General features: G+C 47.2%; 8 protein-coding genes across 8 annotated transcripts; 3 read left to right on the top strand and 5 right to left on the bottom strand.

Moving 5' to 3' along the window:
• Positions 1-18: 18 nt before the first annotated feature.
• On the top strand, positions 19-3,512 carry DFJ58DRAFT_497381 (uncharacterized protein). The gene is made up of 9 exons (XM_041380691.1): positions 19-517; positions 576-646; positions 704-845; positions 902-1,715; positions 1,765-1,870; positions 1,920-2,067; positions 2,113-2,387; positions 2,438-3,211; positions 3,261-3,512. Exons 1-9 carry the CDS (start codon positions 242-244, stop codon positions 3,403-3,405), a joined length of 2,751 nt encoding a protein of 916 aa, XP_041241398.1. The 5' UTR covers positions 19-241; the 3' UTR covers positions 3,406-3,512.
• Positions 3,513-3,590: 78 nt separating this feature from the next.
• Positions 3,591-5,300, bottom strand: DFJ58DRAFT_497402 (uncharacterized protein). The gene is made up of 2 exons (XM_041380692.1): positions 5,156-5,300; positions 3,591-5,107 (listed from the first exon to the last, which is right to left on the bottom strand). The coding sequence occupies exon 2, from the start codon at positions 4,951-4,953 to the stop codon at positions 3,619-3,621; it is 1,335 nt and encodes a 444-aa protein (XP_041241399.1). The 5' UTR covers positions 4,954-5,107; positions 5,156-5,300; the 3' UTR covers positions 3,591-3,618.
• On the bottom strand, positions 5,099-5,980 carry DFJ58DRAFT_730515 (uncharacterized protein; the record flags this gene model as incomplete). Its single annotated transcript, XM_041385907.1, has 1 exon — positions 5,099-5,980. The coding sequence occupies one exon, from the start codon at positions 5,978-5,980 to the stop codon at positions 5,099-5,101; it is 882 nt and encodes a 293-aa protein (XP_041241400.1).
• Positions 5,981-6,951: 971 nt separating this feature from the next.
• On the bottom strand, positions 6,952-8,042 carry DFJ58DRAFT_730516 (uncharacterized protein; the record flags this gene model as incomplete). Its single annotated transcript, XM_041385908.1, has 9 exons — positions 6,952-7,153; positions 7,210-7,267; positions 7,324-7,396; positions 7,452-7,502; positions 7,559-7,628; positions 7,682-7,715; positions 7,770-7,798; positions 7,850-7,942; positions 8,005-8,042. 9 exons carry the CDS (start codon positions 8,040-8,042, stop codon positions 6,952-6,954), a joined length of 648 nt encoding a protein of 215 aa, XP_041241401.1.
• Positions 8,043-9,706: 1,664 nt separating this feature from the next.
• Positions 9,707-12,090, top strand: DFJ58DRAFT_730517 (uncharacterized protein; the record flags this gene model as incomplete). Its single annotated transcript, XM_041385909.1, has 10 exons — positions 9,707-9,957; positions 11,149-11,166; positions 11,220-11,312; positions 11,364-11,386; positions 11,447-11,480; positions 11,534-11,603; positions 11,660-11,710; positions 11,763-11,835; positions 11,892-11,949; positions 12,006-12,090. 10 exons carry the CDS (start codon positions 9,707-9,709, stop codon positions 12,088-12,090), a joined length of 756 nt encoding a protein of 251 aa, XP_041241402.1.
• A 1,382-nt stretch (positions 12,091-13,472) lies between these two features.
• Positions 13,473-14,644, bottom strand: DFJ58DRAFT_915380 (uncharacterized protein; the record flags this gene model as incomplete). Its single annotated transcript, XM_041395437.1, has 9 exons — positions 13,473-13,765; positions 13,819-13,876; positions 13,926-13,998; positions 14,053-14,103; positions 14,162-14,231; positions 14,288-14,321; positions 14,381-14,403; positions 14,456-14,548; positions 14,610-14,644. The coding sequence occupies 9 exons, from the start codon at positions 14,642-14,644 to the stop codon at positions 13,561-13,563; spliced, it is 642 nt and encodes a 213-aa protein (XP_041241403.1). The 3' UTR covers positions 13,473-13,560.
• A 2,262-nt stretch (positions 14,645-16,906) lies between these two features.
• Positions 16,907-17,999, top strand: DFJ58DRAFT_843470 (uncharacterized protein; the record flags this gene model as incomplete). The annotated part of the gene is made up of 9 exons (XM_041392976.1): positions 16,907-16,944; positions 17,006-17,098; positions 17,151-17,173; positions 17,234-17,267; positions 17,324-17,393; positions 17,450-17,500; positions 17,555-17,627; positions 17,681-17,738; positions 17,798-17,999. 9 exons carry the CDS (start codon positions 16,907-16,909, stop codon positions 17,997-17,999), a joined length of 642 nt encoding a protein of 213 aa, XP_041241404.1.
• Positions 18,000-19,568: 1,569 nt separating this feature from the next.
• Positions 19,569-20,850, bottom strand: DFJ58DRAFT_843471 (uncharacterized protein; the record flags this gene model as incomplete). Its single annotated transcript, XM_041392977.1, has 6 exons — positions 19,569-19,891; positions 19,942-20,086; positions 20,158-20,251; positions 20,306-20,511; positions 20,558-20,731; positions 20,752-20,850. 6 exons carry the CDS (start codon positions 20,848-20,850, stop codon positions 19,569-19,571), a joined length of 1,041 nt encoding a protein of 346 aa, XP_041241405.1.
• Between the last annotated feature and the right edge of the window lie 2,442 nt (positions 20,851-23,292).

A 23,292-nucleotide genomic window follows, 5' to 3' on the forward strand; every position in this document is an offset into this window, starting at 1 on the left:
GGGAGGATCGATTACGGCCTTGCAAGGGGTTAACCATCGTCGTCGGAACTGTCTACCTTCAATTTTCTCTCTCTTTGATTCCCCGGTTTTTGATTGTCTCCTCGTACTTTTTTGATTTGATAATTCACCCACTTTTCGTCGTCGTCGTCCTCAGGCTCCTTACGTCCATCGGGATTATTGTCACCTTGGCGCCTGGGAAATCTCCAGCTCAACCATTTTTTTGAATCGTCAAGAGTTGAACATGGCCGTTGCTGTGGACGAGACAACCGCTGATTTGAAACCGCTTTCTCCGCCATCAGACCATCAGACAGCCCCTGGGTCACAGGCGCCCTCTGCAGCCGATCTAGACGCAAAGACCAATGGACATACCACAGACACTCCTACCGTGACCATACCCAAAGTAAACGTCAATGGTGAGCCCGTCAGCAGTCCCCGCCCGTCAGCAAGTTTTGGCCGTGTAGATGCAGAGGATGCGAGATGGGGCTCCAATTTTTGGGTGACTTTGGTAGATCCGCAGGTATTCATCTCGTCTTGATCATCAACATGGTTTCATGTTTAGAACGCACTTTTACAAGACTAGCACTGTATTCTTCGCGTGCCCTGCCACTGGACAAGTGAGCTGGGATCCACCAGCTGGTACGTTTGTGTGCGTGATGTCATAATTTCAAATATGAAGTTCTATATTCTTACGGCGTCTGTGCAGTTTGCCTCCTAGTACGGAGGGAGAGTGGTGGGAGCTCAGTGATGACTCCCGTGGTGGAATCCCATACTATTACCAGACCAAGACAGGGGAGACAGTCTGGGAACGTCCAGATAGTTTTGTCATTCCCCTGACTGTCATTCAAGTGATACATTCATGTTAGATTTCTCTTATAATAGGAGCTAATGCCTCTTTCTGCAGCAAACCGCCCTGGGTCGTCGCCTGTCGCAGAATGGCATGCGCAAAACGACTTCTGAATCTACTATAGTGCCAGGTCGGTCTCCCAATCGAACTCGGACTCGATCACAGGCAAGCATAAAAGATGCTCGCCCTGTGTCATTTTGTTCCAACGAGGAGCCTCCGTTGCCCCGACACTCGTTGTCATCCACGCGGAGTTCTCCAGGAAGGATATCAGCTTCTGGGGCTAGCCCGGCCAAGAAGTCTCCTACCGTAAGGCGTTCATTCACCACCGACCAATATGGCCACCCAAGCTCCCCTCATGGATGGTCAAATGGACACCATCTACCCCCTATACCCGCATCCCCATACACAACAGAACCTTCTACACCAAGCTCACGAAAATCATTGTCAACGCCACCTCCCAAGGTCGCAGCGAGCGGAAGTACACGATCGAGTCGCCACAAAGATAAAGACAAACGTCTAGCTTCAGATGTCGATGACACTTCACCATCGCGATCGCGGGCCAAATCATCCTCTTATGTGCCACATCGATCCCCCATCCCACAAAGTCTCAACGCTGCTGTGGAGATGCTGTCTTTGTCTGAGCGACGGGCTGCTTCTGACACTGGTCATGGGTTACTACCGTCATCTCCACCGGCCATGGACAAACCACGGCCGAGCACGAGCCATACTCCCAAAGAAAAAGCGAACGAGAAACGAGAGGTTCCTCAAACTCCAAAACTGGCTGCGAGCAACAATTTTTGGATGGCACGCAGTACGTCGACCCCGCCCACAGTACTTGGTAAGACTATTGGTAGTCCTGTTCTTAACAAAGGTACGACTTTTCACTACCCATACTTTCTTGGCTGATAGCCTGCATCCAGAGGCAACCAAGAACATGAGCGCCGTCAAGAACCCCACAGGAGGAAAACCAATTACAATCACTAGGCAACCTACTCGCTCTGCCCCTACTACTACTTTAGCATCTGGGTAAGTACGCCACATGCATGGATTGATATCGTCTTATACCTCCTCCCAGCACATATCCCGTCCTTCCTCATGATCTCGCATCAGACATCCAACAATTTGTCGAATCAGACTACGCAAGACAATATTTTTCGACACATCGTACGGGCTTCATCTTCAGGCGCAAGGTTCCCGTCGCACAAATGATGACATGGCAGAAGGCCAGTACCGATCTCTAGTCCTTGCACTAGCTAACATACATCCAGGCGCCCCTCAGCTCGCCACTTCTCACATTGAATCGATCGCTCAAGAACGATGCAGTCCGGATCTTCAAAGTCATCCAACACATCATGGGCGACCGCGAGCGTGAGAAATCGGCAGGTATACCCGCTCACAATGGCTCTGTGCACTCCCTTACAGGAAGCACCGTCGGTCTACTAGAGGAAGAACGGTGGTTACTTGGGGAAGGTTTAGCGCACGGCGAGCTAAGGGATGAGATATATTGTCAGTTGATGAAGCAGCTCAACGGGAATCCCAATACGTATGCTATCCGTCTACATCTAGTTTCTAGTCATCTTACAAGTGTTTCAGGGAAAGCGTCTTCAAAGGTTGGCAGATGCTCTGCGTACTCCTCACTGCTTTCCCGCCCTCGAAGAACTTCGAGACCTACCTGCGTTCCTTTATGCAACAGCGGACGACTCAGCAAGAGGGCAGGGTTGACGTGATAGCCAAGCACTGCCTTCGTCGTTTAGTTGCGATCTCGAAGAAAGGACCACGTGGAAAGCCTCCGACGATGGCAGAGATCGAGACCGCGTCAGATGCCGCCTTCAATCCATCCACATTCGGAGAATCGCTGGACGCGACGATGCGCCTGCAAGAACGCAACTACCCACACGAGAAGATCCCTATCATTCTCCCATTCCTTGCAGACGGGATCCTCGCTCTTGGGGGCATGAAAGCAGAGGGTATCTTCCGTGTCGCTGGAGATAGTGACTCCGTGTCGGAACTGAAGTTGCGCATTGATAGGGGCTATTATACGCTTGACAGCGTTGATGATCCGCATGTCCTAGCTTCGTTGCTCAAGCTCTGGTTGCGTGAGCTAAGCGATCCACTGGTACCTGAAGAGATGTATAACGACTGCATCACGCATTCTCGCGAACCTGAAATGTGCATACAGCTCGTTAGGCGTCTGCCCACGATGAACAGACGAGTCGTTATTTTCCTAATCAGCTTCTTGCAGTTCTTTTTGGAGGAGAAGGTACAGACGGCGACGAAAATGACGTCGGCAAATCTGGCGTTGGTGATGGCGCCGAACTTGCTGAGGTGTAATTCAGAATCTATGACTGTTGTGTTCACAAATGCCCAGTGCGCGTTCCGATAATGTCCTGGTCGATCTATATTGATGTCTCTGCAGGTATGAACAAGTGTTCATCTATAATCTTTTGATGCATCTCAAGTGCGATCAAATTGACGCGGATTATGTTCCCGTCCATGGCCTTGGTGCCAGCCTACCTTCACCCCCACAACCTCGCGTTTCTAAATCTCGCAATAGAAAATGACCATACCTACTATGCTATCGTATATCCACCACCTTTTTCTATACCCACTATCCAACTCGGAATTGCATTCACGTACATACAGATTTCTTCATCAGTCCTCGCAAGTGTACCTGCTATCATCTATCATCTTTCAACTCTACCGTCGTTCATCAGAGTAGCACAAGTTCCTCCCTCTCTTTAGTTAATTACGACAAAAATGAATAGGTTAATACGCTATTTGAATTCCAGCTGGTCTTCACCTGGTACCTTGCCATCCAGCAAATCATCTAGCCCTGTGAGAGCTGTCCGTTCCGAGTCTCGTTCCCGACGGTTTGGCTGCGCCTTGCGAGAACCCCACTGGCCGAACTCATACCCGTCCTCCACGTCCTCCTTAAGCGCATCCCCCTTCCACGCATCAAAAGCTGGCCCTTTCCGGCCTGATCCTTTCCCCCGTTTCCTTCTCGGCTCCTTAATAGCAAGCTGCTCGATCTTAGACAACATCCCAACAACCTCCCCACCCCCAAACACAGATTCCTCCTCCCAAACCGTGCGTGCCCCTACTTCGCGCCTTAGTGTCTCGACGAGTTTCTTGGTTCTGCCATCGGGCTCGACCCCGTTGACCCTCATCTCTTCGAGGGCGTCGTGTACGCCTCTGAGGTCGCGGAAACACGACCAGCGGGTTTCTATCAGCTCGTTGTATGCGGGAGTGGTGCACCCGAATACGTAGCTTGGGATGCTTAGGTGCCGCGCGTAGTCGAAGATAGAGAGAGCGAGGTGGGGGTCACGGTATTTGTCACGGAAAGAACGCACAAGGTGCGCGATGAGGTAGGGATATGTCGGGTGTTGGAGTTCAAGGTGCGTAGAACCAAGTTGTGGTGGTGCATTGGCGCTCGCGCTCGCGTTCGAGCTTGGGGTGAGGCCTGGAGTATCCTGTTCTTCGGCTTTAGCAATAGCATTTCGCGCACGTTCCTCGTATTTCTGAGACTGCCCGAACACCTCGCGCATAGCCCATTCAAGTAGCTGCTGATCCGTATCACAAAGCTCCATTTCCTCCTTCTTCTTATCAAATTCTTCATCCGCTTCCGTCGTCCATTTCAACCGTTTTGAGTGTCGTCTGAGTTTGCCGAATAAATCTGACACTGGGGCTTGCCCGAATGGCTTGCGCCCGATTCCGCCCAAAACAGCTAGTGGGTCGTCTTGTTTTGAGGAGGAGAGTTTGGCAGAAGGGTTCTTTTGCTCTGAGACCGCGTCGAAGATCATGTTGAACATTTCATCGAAGGCACTGATTTCGCGCGCGGTCATTGCTTGTCTGCGTGCGCGGGTGGGTCCAGAGGTTTCTACGCCACCAGCCCGTAAGGGATTGCGGACTGGGGAGGGGAGGACAGGTGGCATGTCATTGATTGAGTCGCTCAATATATGGTCCCAGGGAGATTCTTTGGTAGCGAAAATGGAGTCGGGTTGTGTGCTGCTACTGCCCTCCGACAGCGTAGCAGAGGAGTTCAGGCATCGTGCAGCTACCCTTGCAAGACTTGCACTTGCATAATGGGAGAGTCGATGGTAGACGAGCATTTCGAATGAGGGTAATTTCCAATTTGGCCAAAATTGTTGTTGTTTCGTTATATCCTTGATCAAAATATAGCTAGCTATATAAATAGTTGCTCGACTAACCTATCTATCATGATATTATGTCCAACGGTGCGCTACGTACTACGTTTCATGTTGTCTTAGGAAGGCTGTCAATACAGTCCCGAATCAGACGCAAAGTCTCGACCTTGTCGTACAACACACACGTGCAGTCGTTGTTGGGGCACTTGGCATCCCAACACGCGATCGCCTCAGGCCATTCCGTCAATCCCACATCAACGACCGTGTCTCCTAGCGGCCGTACGTCCATCTCCATCACCACTCTGTACTTGAGCTCTCTCCACGTATGATGATCAATCCTCCATCTGCACCGCGGGCAAGATGCCATCGTGCTTCCAGTCACGAACGGCTGCTCATTAAGTTGTTTCCGAATGCCCTCCCGTCGATCTCGATGCAAGTTTATCAGGTCAAGCACCGCGCCCGTGCGTAATTTTCGGAGGATGGGTTGATGTTCCGGTGCGTAAATGTTCAGAGCGAGCGATTGCGCGGATGCACGTTTGGCCTCTTCTTCCCATCCACAGCGTGTTGCAGCTGCATAGAGACGCAGGGGTTGGTCTAAGAGCGGGGGCGTCATGATAAGCACGCGTATGACCGAGACAGGCCCTGGCATTTCGTATTTTTCCGCAGCGAATAATAATGTATCGACCTCGTCATACGATGTGAGTGGATTGATCGGCAGACCGCAGATCATAAGTAGCAGACTCTCTAGCGTGTGTGAGTCCTCGTCTAGATTGATGGTCTCGGGGAGATTCGAAGGAGGGTTTCGTTGAGGCATGGAAAAGAGGGATCGAAACCATCCCGATGTGGTCTTGAGCGTCCATGAGTGGATGCGGAACAGGGTATGATCTTTGGCACCGAGTATGACATCGGCATCTGGAGAGGAGAAGTGCTTGTGGAAGGCGCTCCCGATTACCGGTACCAAAGCCGTACCAGAAATGGACTCCGTTTCCATCATCGCGCCTGCAATCAATCGGAATGAGATGCACGGTAGACTAGAGAAGAACTTCAGCTCGACACCTTCTTTCAATATCAACAATGAGCAAACGGCCTGATTTCGTAGATCTTGCTTTGTCAGGCTCGTCGAGGCTATACGTAGTTGAGACACGCGGCTGATGATCACACGTTCAAACGTTCACTTGTCAAATGGGGTAAGTAATAGCCCCTGTCTACTGCTAACTTAGTAATTAACTTAGGCAGCAGAAATTTTCAGACGCGCGTTGTTCGACAACTGCAATCTTGAAATGACGCTGTATGCATCGTGACTAACCAACCAACCACTGTCAAGTGGAACGTGAGTCGCATCAATGTTCGACAGGTCTAAGTACGAGTCGACAGTTTCACACAGCTAACATCTTGACATGCCACAGCATGGCCCGAGAGCTCCGATGATCTAGCACAAGATTTCAAACGCACGGATAAAGTCCCATAAAAATGATACAACTCTTGCAAACTATATGGAGACGGGTCAACTTATAAAAGACAAGCAACTAAGTGAGGCCACTGGTTTGAACAAAAATTCTATGAAAACAGAGAGAACATTGAGATGCAGACCTCACAGAACACATAGTTAGGCACCCCGTTGTTCAACAATTGCAATCTGAAAATCATGCACAACACTGTATGCATCGTGACTAACCGCTGTCAGGTGGAGCATCAATGTTTGATAAGTCAACAGCTTCACAAAGCCAACATCTTCACATGCACAGTTCAGGAGATGTAAGATCTTGTTCAACAAAATGCAAGATTTCAAACACATAGGTAAAGCCTCATAAAAATGGTACAACTCTCGACTCTTGTGAAATATGTACATAATAGACAAGCAACTAACTGAAGCCATTGGTGGATGCTATCAAAGCAGAGTGAACATCGAGATCTGGACCTCACAGAAGAAACATTTAGGTGCACCGATGTCGCATTCCTTGATCAAGCTTGGACAACTGTGTAACGTCCAGTGGCCGTGTCGCGCTTGAGGTTCCAAGTCATGTTCTCGGAAAGCACAGCGAGATCCTGTGTCCAGATTGCAGGGGTGTTGATGGCGCCTTGCAAGATTGCCGTCTCTCGATAGTCCAATGTGATGTAGACACACAGGATCGGAGTGAACTGAGCCTTGACACTACTCTCATCTCTGTGTTGTGTGCTGTGAGTGCTCTGAAGGAGAAACAGAGAAAAGAGATGACATACCCAACTTCATTGAAGTAGAGCGCGGGCATGGGCATCAAGTCTCCTTTGTTCAGAAAGCCTGGAGGTGGATGATACGCTCAGCTCAAAGATCAGCAGATGATGATGGTCACAAACCGATTGCGAGATCTTGAACCGCTCCAGTCTTGTTCAAGGCCTGCAAGACACCAGAGGTTTCAGCCTGAGGGGGCTACACAATATATTCGTCAGTGGTCGAGAAACATACCAATGGAAGCCAGACTTACAGAGAAATGATAGACATCGTTGGCCTGGGTCAGAGTTGTTTTCTCGCTGTCCTGCATCATTGCTTGCATTGGTGCTAGCAATCGCAGAGTGGATAAAGGTCGCTCACATTGATCTTGACGCAGGTTCCAGCACTGATGACGTTCCCATTCACGACCTGGGCCTTGGAGAAAGCAAGTCTATACAATAAATAAGCGACTTTCATGACTATTGTTCTCGTTGACCATCTTACTGGTTTGTGTAGGTCGCTTGAGCCCTGTATGCACCTGGAAAGAGGGATCACATGCAAGTTGGCAACTCGGGAGAAAAATAATAGGAACACCCGCCTGTCTTCCCAAATGTGCTGACCCTGAAAAATTGCAAGGTTTGAAACTGTCAAGGCAAAAGTAGGCGCACTTACTTCCAAACTATCGGGAAGAAGTCCTCATAGAGGCCTTTCAGGTCGCCGTTAATCAAAGCGAGTATGATCATTGCCTCTTTGCCGAGGTTGTTGCTGCGAGACGACGGTGAGTCAGGTGACAAAGTCATGCAAAGTGATAGTGCAAAGACACTCACGACTGGAAGGTCAAATTCCTGATGAAGGGATGTGACATTGTTTCAGATTGTCAAACAAAAGTGTACTGGTTGAGATTGAGATTGAATGTGGATTGAAGAGCTTGAGTTCTGCAGTTAGAGTCTCAGCAAGGAGGCTTTTATATGTTTTGAATCGCATAGGCTGTACCTCCTTCCTTGGTTTGCAAATTAGCCAGCGTCTCCTTCGTGCCGAAGTACCTGCCGCTGGAGACCCTGAGTATTCGGATGTATGCGTCCTTCTGATCTACAAGGCGGCAGTACATGATGACCCTTGACTTGCTAGACAGCCGGCTTCTTCACAGACCGATTCCCTGGGCATTGCATGCTCAGAAGTTATTGGCATCCCCATTCCAGGGCGCACCTGTCCATTGTATCTTCCTATTGTGCTCCTTTCATAATGTCACAGATGGACGGGGATAAGTACTGAGATTTGAACTGCCTGCTAAGGCAAACAACATTGGGATTGAATCAGCGGTCTTATGCTTATAAGGAGTTTGGTCACGGTTACGGTCGCAAGTAGGTACACACAAGCAGGAGCCCATGGGCCATGGTGCATTTCGCAATGGGTGATTGCAATATCTTTTTGCTATACCACATAAATAGTACTGACCTCGCCTGTTCTGGGGTGAATCAACTGTCAAAGTCAAAGTTCAGTCAAACAAGCCGCAAGAGGCTGAACCTGCTTTGACCGGCGCATAAACTTGCTGATCATTGATCCACTGATGGGATGCGCACATTGCAGGTTGCAGGAACGTTCTGATTGTTCAAGGCACTTTGCCTGCTCAGCCAGTTCTAAAGCAACATCAAATTCAAGGGGCACCACTGGACAAAATTAGATAAATAATTGTGGGGTGAAAAGGAAAATCACCCATTTTTAATTGGCCTTACTCGGTCTCGTGAGGATGCAGACTATTAGCCAGTATAAATATTAAAAGCACCCCATTGATTCGGACTCCAAACTCCAAGTCGACCTTGATACATATAGTATCATACAATGCTAGGGTAGGGAGTAAAATACGGGTGGGCGCGCAAATTTAAGAGTGCCTAGTGAGATGATGGATTTGAGTGAGAAGAGGCCTTGAAGAAAAAATCACGAGAGGGCATACCTAGCAAGGAGCCAATTTCCTCAAGTCTCGCTAGTCAGACCATATAGAAGGAAGACAGTCGTTCTTTCTTGATTATATGGTCTGCTTTCGTTGGCACTATTGATACTGTATTATGATTTGAATACAAGCTTATTGTAGCGGCGCTGGGAAGGGTAGCATCGAGGACGTGGTCAATGGTCATGTTCAAAAGAGATTTGATTACCTTATTTGGTATGCAACAAATCATGCCGGCAACAACTATTGCAAATTGCATGTCGGCGCGTGCCAGACACGTCGACACTGTCTCAATTAATCATCATCGATAATGGCCGACTGTATCACTGCACTAACAAAGAGCGCTCGCATCAACCAACAGAGTAGTTCCCTTCAATTTCTAATACCGTCTACACCTGAAACATACTCTAGGCCTGTAGTACCAGCAATTTCCTACCACTTCCTCAGACTGGGATGACATTGGGAGCATGACTTTGACCAAAATTGAACAGACACTTCGCAAGGAACAGCCCCTTGCAATGGCGCTTCTCGAAGCAACCTGTATGATCTTTTCGTGTACTCTCGCATTGGTTGCTCGAACAATCATGAATGTTGGTCTTGCCAGTACATACATTGAACTGGAGGATACTGATGTTCTTGCTTTTGATACATCCGCCAAGAGCTGTCTCTTGGACGAGAACAAGCGGATGACTGCTAAAGTGGAAGATTTTCTTGATGCCATCAACCAGTCTCACCTCGATACTGTGCTCACTGCACTGGCTTCAGGTGCTCATGAAATATGTTCCAGAGCTCTTGTCATACCAGGAACACATCTCAATACTCTTCCGCATACATGGTGCCAAGTACTGGCTTCCAATTCGACCCAACAAAACCCACCTGCTCGCAACCAGCAGCAAGAACAAAACTGACCACGGAGTCAAATGATGTCCTTGTGGACTTTCGGGGCAAATTGGCCAGTCAGTCAAGGAGTTCCAGAAACAGCTGTTACTCATCAGTGTTGATGGCTTGACATACGAGAAGATCATCCAACCAAAGAAATATTTGCAAGCCCATGGAAACGAGTTTCAGCGATTCGAAATTCTCTGGCCAATGCTTCCTATATTCATGCTGGCTAATAGTCTACGTCCCCGCGAGACTGAGCAGGGACCAATCAAAGATGGGTGACTTTAATTTTCGCTCCATAATTATTTGTTTAATTTTATCCAGTGGTGCGCCTTATGTGACGTTGCTCTAGAACTGGTTGAGCGGGCGAAGCACCTTGAATGATCAGAATGTTCCTGCAACCTGCAATGTGCGCAGCCCATCAGTGGATCAGCAATTGGCGAAGTTCACATCCCAAGATTATGTCGAAGCAGGTTCAACCTCTTGCAGCTCGTTTGACTGAACCTTGACTGTGACAGTTGATTCACTCCAGAACCGGTGGGGCCAGTACTATTTATGTACTACAGCAAAAAGATATTGCAGTCGCCCATCACAAAATGCACCATGGCCCTTGGCTTCTGTTTGCTTATACCTACTTGCAACCGTAATTGTGACTCAACTCCCTACAAGTATAGGCCTGCTGATTCAATCTCAATGTCTTTGCTTTAGTGTGCAGTTTAAATCTCAGTAACGATCTCCGTCCATCTGTAACCTTATGAAAGGAACACAATAGGAAGATACAAAGGACAGGTGCACCCTGGAACGGGAATGCCAACAACTTCCGAGCGTGCAACGCCCAGGGAATCGGATTCATGAAGAAGCTGGCTGTCTAGCTAGTCACGACATGGCCATCATGTGCTACCACCTTGAATATCAGAAGGATGCATATACTTAGTCTCCACGGCAGGTACCTTGGCACAAAGGAGATGCTGGCTAATTTGCAACCTGACGAAGGAGGTACAGCCTATGCGATCCGAAACATATAAAAGCCTCCTTGCTGAGACTCTAACCGCAGAACTCAAGCTCTTCTATCCACATTCAATCTCAATCTCAACAAGTACACTTTTGTTTGACAATCTGAAACAATTTCATGCCCCTTCATCAGGAATTTGACCTTCCAGTCGTGAGTGTCTTTGCGCTATCAATTTGCATGACTGACTCACCGTTGTCTTGCAGCAATGACCTCAGCAAGGAGGTGACGATCATGCTCGCTTTGATTAACGGCGACCTGAAAGGCCTCTACAAGGACTTCTTCCCAATAGTCTGGAAGTAAGTGCGCCTACTTTTGCCTTGGCGGTTTCAAACCTTGCAATTTTTCAGGGTCAGCACATTTGGGAAGATGGGTGGGTGTTCCTATTATTTTTCTCCCGAGTTGCCAACTTGCATGTGACCTCTCTTTCCAGGTGCATACAGGGCTCAGGCGACCTACACGAACCAGTAAGACGATCTACACAAACCGTAGTCATGAAAGTTGCTTATTTATTATACAGACTTGCTTTCTCCAAAGCCCAGGTCGTGAATGGGAACATTATCAGCGCTGGAACCTGCATCAAGATCAATGTGAGTGACTCTTATCCACTCTGCGATTGCTAGTACCGACACAAGCCATGATGCAGGACAGTGAGAAAACAACTCTGACCCAGGCCAACGATGTCTATCATTTCTCTGTGAGTCTGGCTGCCATTGATATTTATCTTGACCACCGACGAATATATCTAGCCCCCTCAGGCGGGAACCTCTGGTATCCTGCAGGCTGTGAACAAGACTGGAGCAGTTCAAGATCTCACAATCGGTTTGTGACCATCATCATCTGCTGATCTTTGAGCTGAGCGTATCATCCACCTCCAGGCTTTCTGAACAAAGGAGACTTGATGCCCATGCCCGCACTCTACTTCAACGAAGTTGGGTATGTCATCTCTTTTCTCTGTTTCTCCTTCAGAGCACTCACAGCACACAATGCAGAGATGAGAGTATTGTCAAGGCCCAGTTCACTCCGATCCTGCATGTCTACATCACGTCGGACTATCAAGAGACCGCAATCTTGTGAGGCGCCATCGACACCCCTGCAATCTGGACACAGGATCTCGCTGCGCTTTCCGAGAACACAACTTGGAACCTCAAGCACGACACGGCCACTGGATGTTACACGGTCGTTCAAGCTTGATCAAGGAATGCTACATCGGTGCGCCTAAACATTTCTTTTGTGAGGTCCGGATCTCAATGTTCACTCTGCTTTCATAGCATCTACCAATGGCCTCAGTTAGTTGCTTGTCTGTCATATATTTTGCAAGAGTCGAGAGATGTACCATATTTACGAGGCTTTACCTATGCGTTTGGAATTGCATTTTGTTAAATAAAATCTTGGATCTCCCGAGCTGTGCTTGTGAAGATGTTGGCTTGTGAAACTCTTGACCTATTGAACATCAATGCTTCACCTGACAGCGATCAGTCGATGCCTACGGCGTCATGTGTGATTTTGAGATTGTAGTTGATGAACGACATGCGGAGTTGTGTCGCAAGGTCCTCTTTCGTATGCTGCAAAGTTAATTACCAGCAGGTAGCAGCCGTAGACAGGGGTTATTACTTGACAAGTGAACGTGTGATCATCAGCCGCGTGTCTCACTGCCCTGGACGAGCCCGACAAACCTAAATGGCAAGATCTGCAAGGGACCAAGAAGTCTCGCCCGCCTTCGATAATTATTACCCTCCAGCGTCCATTCGTCGCTCCGCGCTACCTCCTTACAGTTTTTTGTCCAATGAACGTTAAGTCGGCATCCCTGGCAATTCTTTCAGACTCAGTTGGCTGCGTGCGAGTGACTGAACATATCAATTATACCTGATATTAATGTGAGAGCCATGCACGGGTGAAAGAAGTAGAGTTGAATGAATAGCCACGGTGGGTTTTTCAATTTTTCGCATTTGCTACTCTCAGTCTACATCATCGCTGCGCCTCACACACGATGGCGAGACTTGATCTACTCATTTCCGGTACTCCAAGTTTTTCGTCTCAGTATCACCCTGCACGAAAGGTGAGTGCGATTCCACTCGTGCAGCCAACTGATCCGGCTCAGCTTCGATACAGGACGCCAATTCCCTTCAGAGAGATCTACTAGCATCAATAAGTAAGTGACAGACACTAGTAATATGCAGATAGGCTTAATGTCTATGAGGGACATCGTTAGTCTATTCGAATGCATTACGAACAGGATAACAAACATCGTTAATGCAATACGGTTGTGATATTTATCAGACTTAACGTATTGATATTATCCCTACAGGATCTTGTGCAGAGATTAGCTTGATTTCTGAAGCAGATTTTCCTTGGTGATTGGATTTGAAACATAAAGGTAAAGCCCCATACAAAACGGTACACCTCTCAACTGTTGCAGAAAACATGACAGGCAAGCAACCTTACAAAAAGAAAGCGGCCTTTGGTGGAGCTATGAAAGCAGAGTGAACATTGAAATGTAGAGCTCACAGAACAGATATTTAGGCGTGCCGATGTCGCATTCCTTAATCAAGAGGCTCGGACAATCTTGTAACGTCCAGTGACCCCGTCGCGCGTGAGGTTCCAATTCGTGTGCTCGGCGAGCCCAGAGAGGTCCTGCGACCAAATTACAGGGGTTTCGATGGCACTTCGTATAATTGCGGTCTCTTGATAGTCCGACGTGATATAGACACGCAGGATCGGAGTGAACTGTGCCGTAACATGACTGCCATCTCTGCATTTTGTAACGTGAGCGCTCTGAAGGAGAATAGAGGAAAGATAACATACCCAACATCGTCGAAGTAGAGTGCAGGCGTGGGCATCAAGTCTCCTTTGTTAAGAAAGCCTGACGATACACTCAGGTGAAAGAAGAGTAGATGATGATGGTCACAAACCAACTGCGATATCTTGAATGACCCCAGTGTTGTTCAAGGCCTGCACAAAGCCGGAGGATCCCTGCTGAGGGGACTACACGAGATATTGGTCGGTGGTGGGATAAATATCTACGAAAGCCAGACTTACAGAGAAACTAAAGACATCGTCGGCCTCGGTAAGGGTTGTTTTCTGGCCGACCTGCATCATGTAACTTGCGTTGGCGCTAGGATTTACAAAGTAGATGAGAACCGCTCACGTTGACCTTGACGCTGGTTCCAGCGCTGATGAAGTTCCAATGCGTGACCTGGGCTTTGGAGAAAGCAAGCCTGTGTAACAATAAATAAGCGACTTTTATGACTATCGTTCTCGTGGATCATCTTACTGGTTCGTGTAGGTAGCTTGAGCCCTGTATGCGCCTTGAAAGAGGGTCATATGTAAGTTAGCAACTTGGAAGCAAAAGAATAGGAACACCCACCCGACTTCCCGAACTTGCTGACCCTGACAAATTGCAAGGTTTGAAATTGTCACGGGCAAAAGTAGGCGCACTTACTTCCAAACTACCGGGAAGCGGTCCTTGTAAAGGCTTTTCATGTTGTCGTCAACCAAAGCGAACATGATTGTCACCTCCTTGCCGAGGTCGTTGCTGCGAGACGATGGCGAGTCAAGTGAAAAGTTGTGCAGGGCGATAGCATAAAGACACTCACGACTGGAAGGTCAAATGCCTAGTGAAGGGTGACATTGTTTCAGTTTTTTAAAGTAAAGTGCACTAGTTGAGATGAGTGTGGATTGAAAAACTCGAGTTCTGCAGTCAGAGTCCCAGTAAGGAGGCTTTTATATGTTTTAGATCGTACAGGCTGTATCTCATTCCTTTGTTTGCGATTTAGCCAGCGTCTCCTTCATGCCTCGGTACCTGCCGCTGGAGACCCCAAGTATTCGTACCTATGTATCCTTCTGATCTATTGAAGGCGGTAGCACATGACGGCCCTTGACTTGCTAGATAACCAGCTTCTCCACGAACCCATTCCCCGGGCCGCGGCGTTGCGCGCCCAGAAGGTTAGCTGTCGTTGATATTCCAGTTTCATGGCGAGCCTATCTTTCATATCTTTCTTTAATAATGTCACAAGTGGACAGGCGTGAGTGCATGAGTCTGTTCCAACGGATGTTGGCGCCATCTCTGACGGCTTAAGAACACACCACGACATCACCAAAAGTCCAAAAACCTGATACTGTCTGATTAGGTCTCTCTGGTCACACGATTCGGTAGCTCACACATGATAAGCATAGATCACCGTTCCCATGTATGTCTGAAGGAACTTGGGAGAAGCCGTTCCGCAGGTTTCCGAGAAGGGTGTCGAACATAACTCTGGAACACCGGCCGGACACCAGAAATGACTCGGAGTAGAGACATATTAATATGTATTGCACAGATCATGGAATGCTGGGTATAAGCCTTCAAGGGAATGAATGAAATAAAGGCAATGACTGGTCAAGGGGGTCGGGGACTGACGACGGGCTGCTGCTATAGCTGACCCATCAGACGTGTGAATTTAATAAGCTGTTTCGTACTACATGACCAACGAAAATGAATATCAATTTTGTTGATGTGATCTTACACATATGCATGTCAAAACATATCATACATGTCAAAAACAAATCATGCACGACAAAAACATATGATCGACGTCATTACATAAGAATGTGCGATACAGTTCAGTAGCGGATCTGCTTTGACAGACATTGACAGGCTGTTCCAGAAATAGTAACCGTTTGATGACTTTAAATATAGAGACGGTGTTATCGGCCTGTCCCCGCCCTGCCCGATTATTTTTATTATGTAAGCTCATTTGTGTCCCCTTTGCTCTGGCCGACTCGCCGAGGGTCTGTACAATCTCTCAACTGCACTCGATCATGATGAACATCCCCTCTGTCATCTTGCAACTAAACTTCTGAGAATGAGAGCCACATTGATTGCGAATGAGTTTCATCATAACTATGGTTGCAGCTGCTCTCTTGTGTTCACTCGATAGGAAAGTAAGGAATAAACATGGTGTCGGGGACTGGCAGATCACCGCCGCTACGATACCGATAACACCGGCTCAATATCTAAAGTCATTAAACAGTTATTTCTGGAACACGTCCGACACAGCAAATCCGGTACTCTGCAGTTCCGAGACATCATGGGGTATGAACTGTATCGCACGTTGTCATTTAATGATGTCGATCATGATATAGATATATCTTTGACATGCATGTAAAAATCACATGAATAAAATCAATATTCATTTTCGTACAGTCTGATGAGTCAGCCATAGCAGCTCCCCGATCCCTTTGACCAGTCATTGCATTTATTTGATTCATTCCCCCGAAGGCTTGTACACAACGTTCCATGATCCGCGCAATACACATGTCTCTACTCATTAAATCAATTCTGGTGTCTGGCCCGTGTTCCAGAGTCATGTTCAACATCCTTCTCAGCAACCTGGAACGGCTTCTCCCAAGTTCCTTCAGACATACATGGGAACGGTGATCTATGCTTATCATGTGTGAGCTACCGAATCGTGTGACCAGAGAGAACTAATCACACAGTATCAGGATTTTGGACTTTTGGTGATGTCGTGGTGTGTTCTTAAGCCGTCAGAGATGGCGCCAACATCCGTTGGAACAGACTCATGCACTCACGCTTGTCCACTTGTGACATTATTAAAGAAAGATACGAAAGATAGGCTCGCCATGAAACTGGAATATCAACGACAGCTAACCTTCGGAGCGTGCAACGCCGCGGCCCGGGGAATGGGTTCATGGTGAAGCCGGTTGTCTAACAAGTCAAGCGCAATCATGTGCACCGTCTTGTAGGAGAAGCTGGATAAATCGCAAACAAAGAAATGAGGTACAGTGTGTGCGATCCGAAACATATAAAAGCCTCCTTGCTGGGACTCTGACTGCAGAACTCGAGTTCTTACTCATCTCAACTAGTGCACTTTGCTTTTAAATATCTGAAATAATGTCACCCCCCTTCACCAGGCATTTGACCTTCCAGTCGTGAGTGTCTTTATGCTATCGCCCTGCACAACTTTTCACCTGACTCACCATCGTCTCGCAGCAACGACCTCGGCAAGGAGGTGTCGATCATGCTCGCTTTGGTCGATGAAAACATGCAAAGCCTTTACAAGGACCGCTTCCCGGTAGTTTGGAAGTAAGTGCGCTTACTTTTGCTCGTGACTATTTCAAACCTTGTAATTTTTCAGGGTCAGCAAGTTCGGGAAGTCGGGTGGGTGTTCCTATTCTTTTGCTGCCAAGTTACCAACTTACATATGACCCCTTTTTCCAGGTGCATACAGGGCTCAAGCTACCTATACGAACCAGTAAGATGATCGACGAGAACGATAGTCATGAAAGTCGCTTATTTATTGTTACATAGGCTTGCTTTCGCCAAAGCCCAGCTCACGGATGGGAACTTCATCAGCGCTGGAACCAGCGTCAAGGTCAACGTGAGCGGTTCTCATCTACTTTGTAAATCCCAGCACCAACGCAAGTCATGATGCAGGTCGGCCAGAAAACAACCCTTACCGAGGCCAACGATGTCTTTAGTTTCTCTGTAAGTCTGGCTTTCGTAGATATTTATCCCACCACCGACCAATATCTCGTGTAGTCCCCTCAGCAGGGATCCTCTGGCTTCGTGCAGGCCTTGAACAACACTGGGGCCATTCAAGATATCGCAGTCGGTTTGTGACCATTATCGTCTGCTCTTTCACCCGAGTATATCGTCTACTTCTAGGCTTTCTTAACAAAGGGGACTTCATGCCCACGCCTGCACTCTACTTCGACGAGGTCGGGTATGTCATCTTTCCTCTATTTCTCCTTTGAAACAGAGCACTCACATTACAAAATGCAGAGATGGCAGTCATGTTACGGCACAGTTCACTCCGATCCTGCGTGTCTACATCACGTCAGACTATCAAGAGACCTCAATTATACGAGGTGCCATTGAAACCCCTGTAATCTGGAAGCAGGACCTCTCTGTGCTTGCCGAGAATACGGTTTGGAACCTGAAGCGCGACGGGGTCACCGGACGTTACACGATCAGCCATGCTTGATTGAGGAATGCGACATCGGGAGCGCATAAATATCTGTTCTGTAAGGTCTGCATCTAAATGTTCACTCTGCTTTCGTAGCATCCACCAACTCACTTAGTTGCTTGTCTGTCATGTATTTCACAAGGGTTGACAGTTGTACCGTTTTTATGGGGATTTATCTTTGTGTTTGAAATATTGCATTTTTTGAACAAGATCTCCCGAGCTGTGCATGTCAAGATGCCGTGGACCTATCGAATATTAAGGCTCCACCTGACATCGGTCAGTCAAAAAGTAGGTGTACTTACTACTTCCAAACCACCGGGAAGAAGTCCTTGTAAAGGCTTTGCATGTTTTCATCGACTAAAGCGAGCATGATCGTTACCCCTCCTTGCCGAGGTCGTTGCGAGACGACGGTGAGTCGGGTAAAAAGTTATAGCGCAAAGACACTGACGACTGGAAGGTCAAATTCCTGGTGAAGGGGCGTGATACTGTTTCAGATTTTCAAACACAAAGTGTACTAGTTGAGATTGAGTGTGGATTGAAGGGTTTGAGTTCTGCAGTCAGAATCTCAGTAAGGAGGCTTTTATTTATTTCGGATCGCATCATGACGGGCTGTACCTCCCTCCTTGGTTTGTGAAGATGCATCTGAGTGTGGAGATGCTCAAAAAGTTTTTGTGCGTTGGATTAGGTATAGATCAGGTCGTGTTCACGTACATGGCGGGACCATACCTTAATTGTACAAATGCTTATGTTTTTCATTGATGGAGATTGAGCCGAGGCTCGGCAAAACAAAATCTGTATTATCACGTCTAGCTAACAGTAATTATGATTGTAAATTACTGTAGCGACTATAATCAATGGGTGACTTCCCGCAGCATTTAGAATTCCAGATATGCATTCCAAACCGTTCTAAACCTTGTGTGCCGAGGAGCCGCCGTGAAACGCAAGCCATTTCGAACTCCACACGTCAAACGCACCCCTTTCCAGATCACACACTGGCGGTTTGGGAGTTTTGCACTATGCAGGATTTGAATGAAAATGGGATTGGTAAATGAAGGATTTTCACATCTAATTTCGACTTAAGAACAACAAAAAATTTGGATGAACAGTGAGATGGCAATGCAAAGTGACGCATTTTGACAAACATTTTAAGTCCTGTCTAAATGTACATGAATATTTGAGGTTTTCAGCCCGGAAATTGACCAAATGAATATGACAAATTTGCAGAAAAGGTAAATACAAACTTTGGAACATAAAAAAATGTTGTGCAAAATATAATATAATGATGAGTATTTTCCGATGCCAGTAAATCCCAAATTTTTCTTGCGTTGAAATGTGAGAGAGAAAATGTGAAGTTTCATGTGTGGGAATATAACACAGGCACTGGCTGTGCATTCAGCGGGCATTCATCGTGCGTTCATAAGGGCATATTATTATGGCAATGGCACAGTGTAGTACAGAGAGTAAATGGTATGTATTACATAGTCATGCGTGACTGCTCTACAAGACAAATCTGATCAAAACGCAAATTGATAAATGTCGATGGAGTAATTGCGATATCCACAGTGTTCTTCTTGAGGTAACACTTAGCTACATTACAGATAGAACCGCGATGAATTCCGTCCAGAACGATACACTGTTGGTTTTTTTTTTGCGTGGGGAGGCTGGGCTCAGATCTGTGGCAGGTATATGATAGTGCTGAATCGCAGCACCTGCACCATTTGATGAGCAGGATACTGCGATATAACCCTTGGGGGCGGGTCCATTCACACCGAGGAAGGGGTCAGGACAAGCCATTGACACAAATTGATTGTGTAGCCTGCCTCCCAAGAAGGAGGGCGAGACTTTCAACATCATGTGATATGTAGTGAACTTGGAAGAAAATTCCTTGTTCATCAACCATGCTAGTGGGCCTAGAATCAAATAAGTGGGATTCCTATGATAATTCTGTTGAAGAACTGACTCTCTTTGGGTTTCTCCGTTCCAGCATCAAGCATGTCGTTGATATTGACAGTCCAGGGGTCGGGTTTAGCAGCCTGTGAGGGATTGAGGCTGGATGAAGGGTTACTGGCTGTGTCAATATCCTCGGAGCTGGTGGTCCAGGTGGTCTACACAGATGATGGCAGATCTACAATGGAAGCTGTGGAGCTTGAGGGAACCTTTTCAGGAGGGGGGTGACACTTTGAGGTTGCAGGGCCAAGTACAACCTTCTCCGCATCTCGCAGAAAGATAACATGTCGGCTCCCTCGAGCATGGCACCATTCAGCCTCATTCTGTACCTAATTATCTATGAAATTAAATCATGCAAACATGTGCGTGTCGCTTACCTGGTAACAACGTCCTTGAGTTGGATCTTGGTGCGTTGCTGCCCATGCAGGGCAATGGTGCAATCCTTGGAGTTGAAACTGTATAGCGTGGCTCGATAGCCCTTACGGTCACCTCCTATAACAAAAATTTCTTGCCCTATGTCCTTTTTGAAAGAATCCAAGTTGGTGTTGTGTACTTTAATCACGAATCCAATGGGAACATTAATCTGTCATAAGTTAGACATGCATAAGTCGAAGAGAATTAGTACTGACTAGTGAGTGGTCAATCTCAGAAAGTAAGGTCAAGCGGGCGTTCGGAAAGTCAATGCTTCGCACGACCCCTTTCATCGGATACTCTGGCCCACGAGCGACTCTCACAACATCTCCAGGCTTGACGTCATAACCCCTGTCTTGCATATACTGCAGTGTCTGGAGGTTGGGGATCCGCTGTACAATTTAATGGGAACTGGGATGTTCAACGATCCGTCCCAGAACCACAGATAGTTCCCTCCCTCGGAGAGCCACTGCATGATGCCAGATTTTCCCATGTGCTTCCCTATAAGCATGTTTTGTTACGAACTAGGATAGTTCCGACAATAGCTACTCGATAAGAGTATTCCGCTAAGGTTGAGTCAAGACTCTTGCGTATACAAGAGTTCGTAAGACAAGGCAAGGAGAGTGTCCTTGACTTGAATCAGTTTCAGACGACTTAAGATTGGAGATCTTAAGTGAAGGAAGTTCCAGGTAAAACCTAGTAAGATTAAAGTAAAGAAATACAATGTACAAGACAGGTTTATATAGTGAATGGTAACTGCTTTAGGGCAGGTATTGGTGAGTCAGAATGAGTCAGAGATAAGAGACGAGTCAGAGATAAGAGATGAGTCATCTAACGACGGCTTTGATAGTGATCGTGATGTAATACAAAGAATCAGAGATAAGACAACAAGAGATAAGTCTAGCGACAGCCTAGATAGTGATCGTGACATAATACAATGTAAAGGAGAGAAAATGAATAGGGGCGCACGTAGACTGTAACATTATCCCATTTTTACCATTGAAGTCACCGATTTCAACAATCCAGGTTATAGTAAGCATCATAGTTGTCGTTGTCTCCCGCACATTGGGAGAAGAGCTTCTCAGTCTTCTTCGACGGATATTTGCTCTGTTTCAGTGTCTTTATCAGCTTCCCATCTAGAAAGGGCCTCGTAGAAGCCCTTGTCCGTCCAGACCAAGGGTATCACCGGTTCTCCTTTGAGATCTTTACAAAAGACTGATAGGTGTCCTGGCGCTAAGTTGCTGACATACTCGACAATAGTATGTAGGACAGTTCTTGTGACGATGGCCCATAAGACCACAATTACGACAAAGGAAGTTATCGGTGGGTTCAGTTTTCACGATGGTGACAGAGGATGACTGTGGTGGTGGGGATGGGGTCTTGGAGCGCATGGCTCGGTTTCGGGTGGTAGGGGATACGGAATGTTCTCGTTTGACCTTGAACAGTTGGAGGGTAGGGTATCTGCGGATTGTGGTAGTTGTTGGGGTAGGTGTAATAGGAGTTGGTACGACAGGTACAGCAGGAGGAACGAGAATGCTAGTTGTATGCTCAACAGGAGTTGATACCTCGACCAGCGGTGGAATGGGAATTGCGATATGGGGGGATGGGGGTCTAGCGACTGGGTGAAGTGCAATTCGTTCGGTGACGACGTGGATAGCCTCTCGAATAATCTCTTTAGTAGTAGCAGGCATGAGATGCACTGCAGTATTGTGAATACGTATGTGAAGGTGGCGGAAGATGGTCTGATGACGGGGGTCATTGATGAGTCCGGCAGTGCGACCAACGAGATTGGCGGTGCGGATGATGTTAATGAGAAGTGCGCTAGATAGAGCTCCTCGTTCAGCGAGAAGACGATCTATATCGATGGCGTATTGCTCAGAGGTGAGAGTGGACTCAAACAAGGTGTTGGTTTCTATATCGTCAAGGATATCAAAATGGTTGGAATTAACCAATTCGTCGGTTAGTGTGGTAGTGGAGAATGTCGGAGAAGATACTGGAGAGGAGATGTTTTGAGCGGCAGTGGTCATAGCAGCAGAGATTTCTTGGACATGTAAGAGGAGGAGTTGAAGTCGTTCGATTGAAGAAGGCATGATTTCGATGAGGTTCTTATAATCGATGGGTTTTCTTATAAGTAGTGAGGATAGTCGAGGTGTTGCCTAGGTTCTCTTCTGGGATCCATTCGTTGCTAGCCGAGGCATACCCTTTCCAAGATACGAGATAGCATCTTTGTTTACCCGTGCCTTTGTGCGATAGGATCGCTTCAACTTCATATTCTTCTTCGTTATCTATGACGTCAGGTGGTGGATCGTGGAAATTCGGACCGTGGATTTTGGTTTCATGATAGGATGATAGTTCAGAAGCATGGAACGTGGGGTGAACTTTCCATTGTGCTGGAAGTTGGAGTGTGAATGTGATAGGGGAGAGTACGGCTTTCACGGTAAAAGGTCTGTATCGTTTCAGGGCAAGTTTTCGTGAGGATAGTTGCGTGATGAGGTTCTTTCCCGATAACCAAACCTTATCTCCAATTTTCCATGGTTGGTACTTCTTTCCGTACGATCGTGCGGCCATTCATTGCATTGCAAGGTTATGACAAGAGATAGCTTCTTCGCGTATTTTCTGAAGAAGGTGGAGCTGTTCTTCTGCGGCTGGGACAGTGGAGTTGGGGAGCACATGAGGGAGAGCCTGTGGCTTGTATCCCATCATAAGGAAGAATGGGGATGCATTGCGAGAGTCGTGTTTTCAGTGGTTATGGATGAATTCAGACATAGGGAGATGTTTGACCCATTCTTCTGGGTTATTGCGGCAATAGATTCGGAGGTAGGTTTCTAGTTCTTGATTTAGACGTTCGGTTTGACCGTCCGTCTGTGGATGATAAGCGGTGGAAGCGGCGATGTCATATTTCAAAAGCTTAGCGAGGGCTTTAGAGAATTTGGATATAAACTGCAGTCCTCGA

The sequence above is a fragment of the Suillus subalutaceus genome (genome assembly GCF_016647625.1).
Source record: "Suillus subalutaceus strain FC151 chromosome Unknown DFJ58scaffold_90, whole genome shotgun sequence".
Lineage (NCBI taxonomy): Eukaryota > Fungi > Basidiomycota > Agaricomycetes > Boletales > Suillaceae > Suillus > Suillus subalutaceus.

Coding starts and splice junctions, on each gene's coding strand:
- DFJ58DRAFT_497402 (XM_041380692.1), bottom strand. CDS start 4,953: ATGCTCGTCTACCATCGACTCTCCCATTATGCAAGTGCAAGTCTTGCA.
- DFJ58DRAFT_497381 (XM_041380691.1), top strand. CDS start 242: ATGGCCGTTGCTGTGGACGAGACAACCGCTGATTTGAAACCGCTTTCT. Junction 846..901: donor TTCCCCTGACTGTCATTCAA/GTGATACATTCA, acceptor CTCTTTCTGCAG/CAAACCGCCCTGGGTCGTCG. Junction 1,871..1,919: donor ACTACTACTTTAGCATCTGG/GTAAGTACGCCA, acceptor ACCTCCTCCCAG/CACATATCCCGTCCTTCCTC.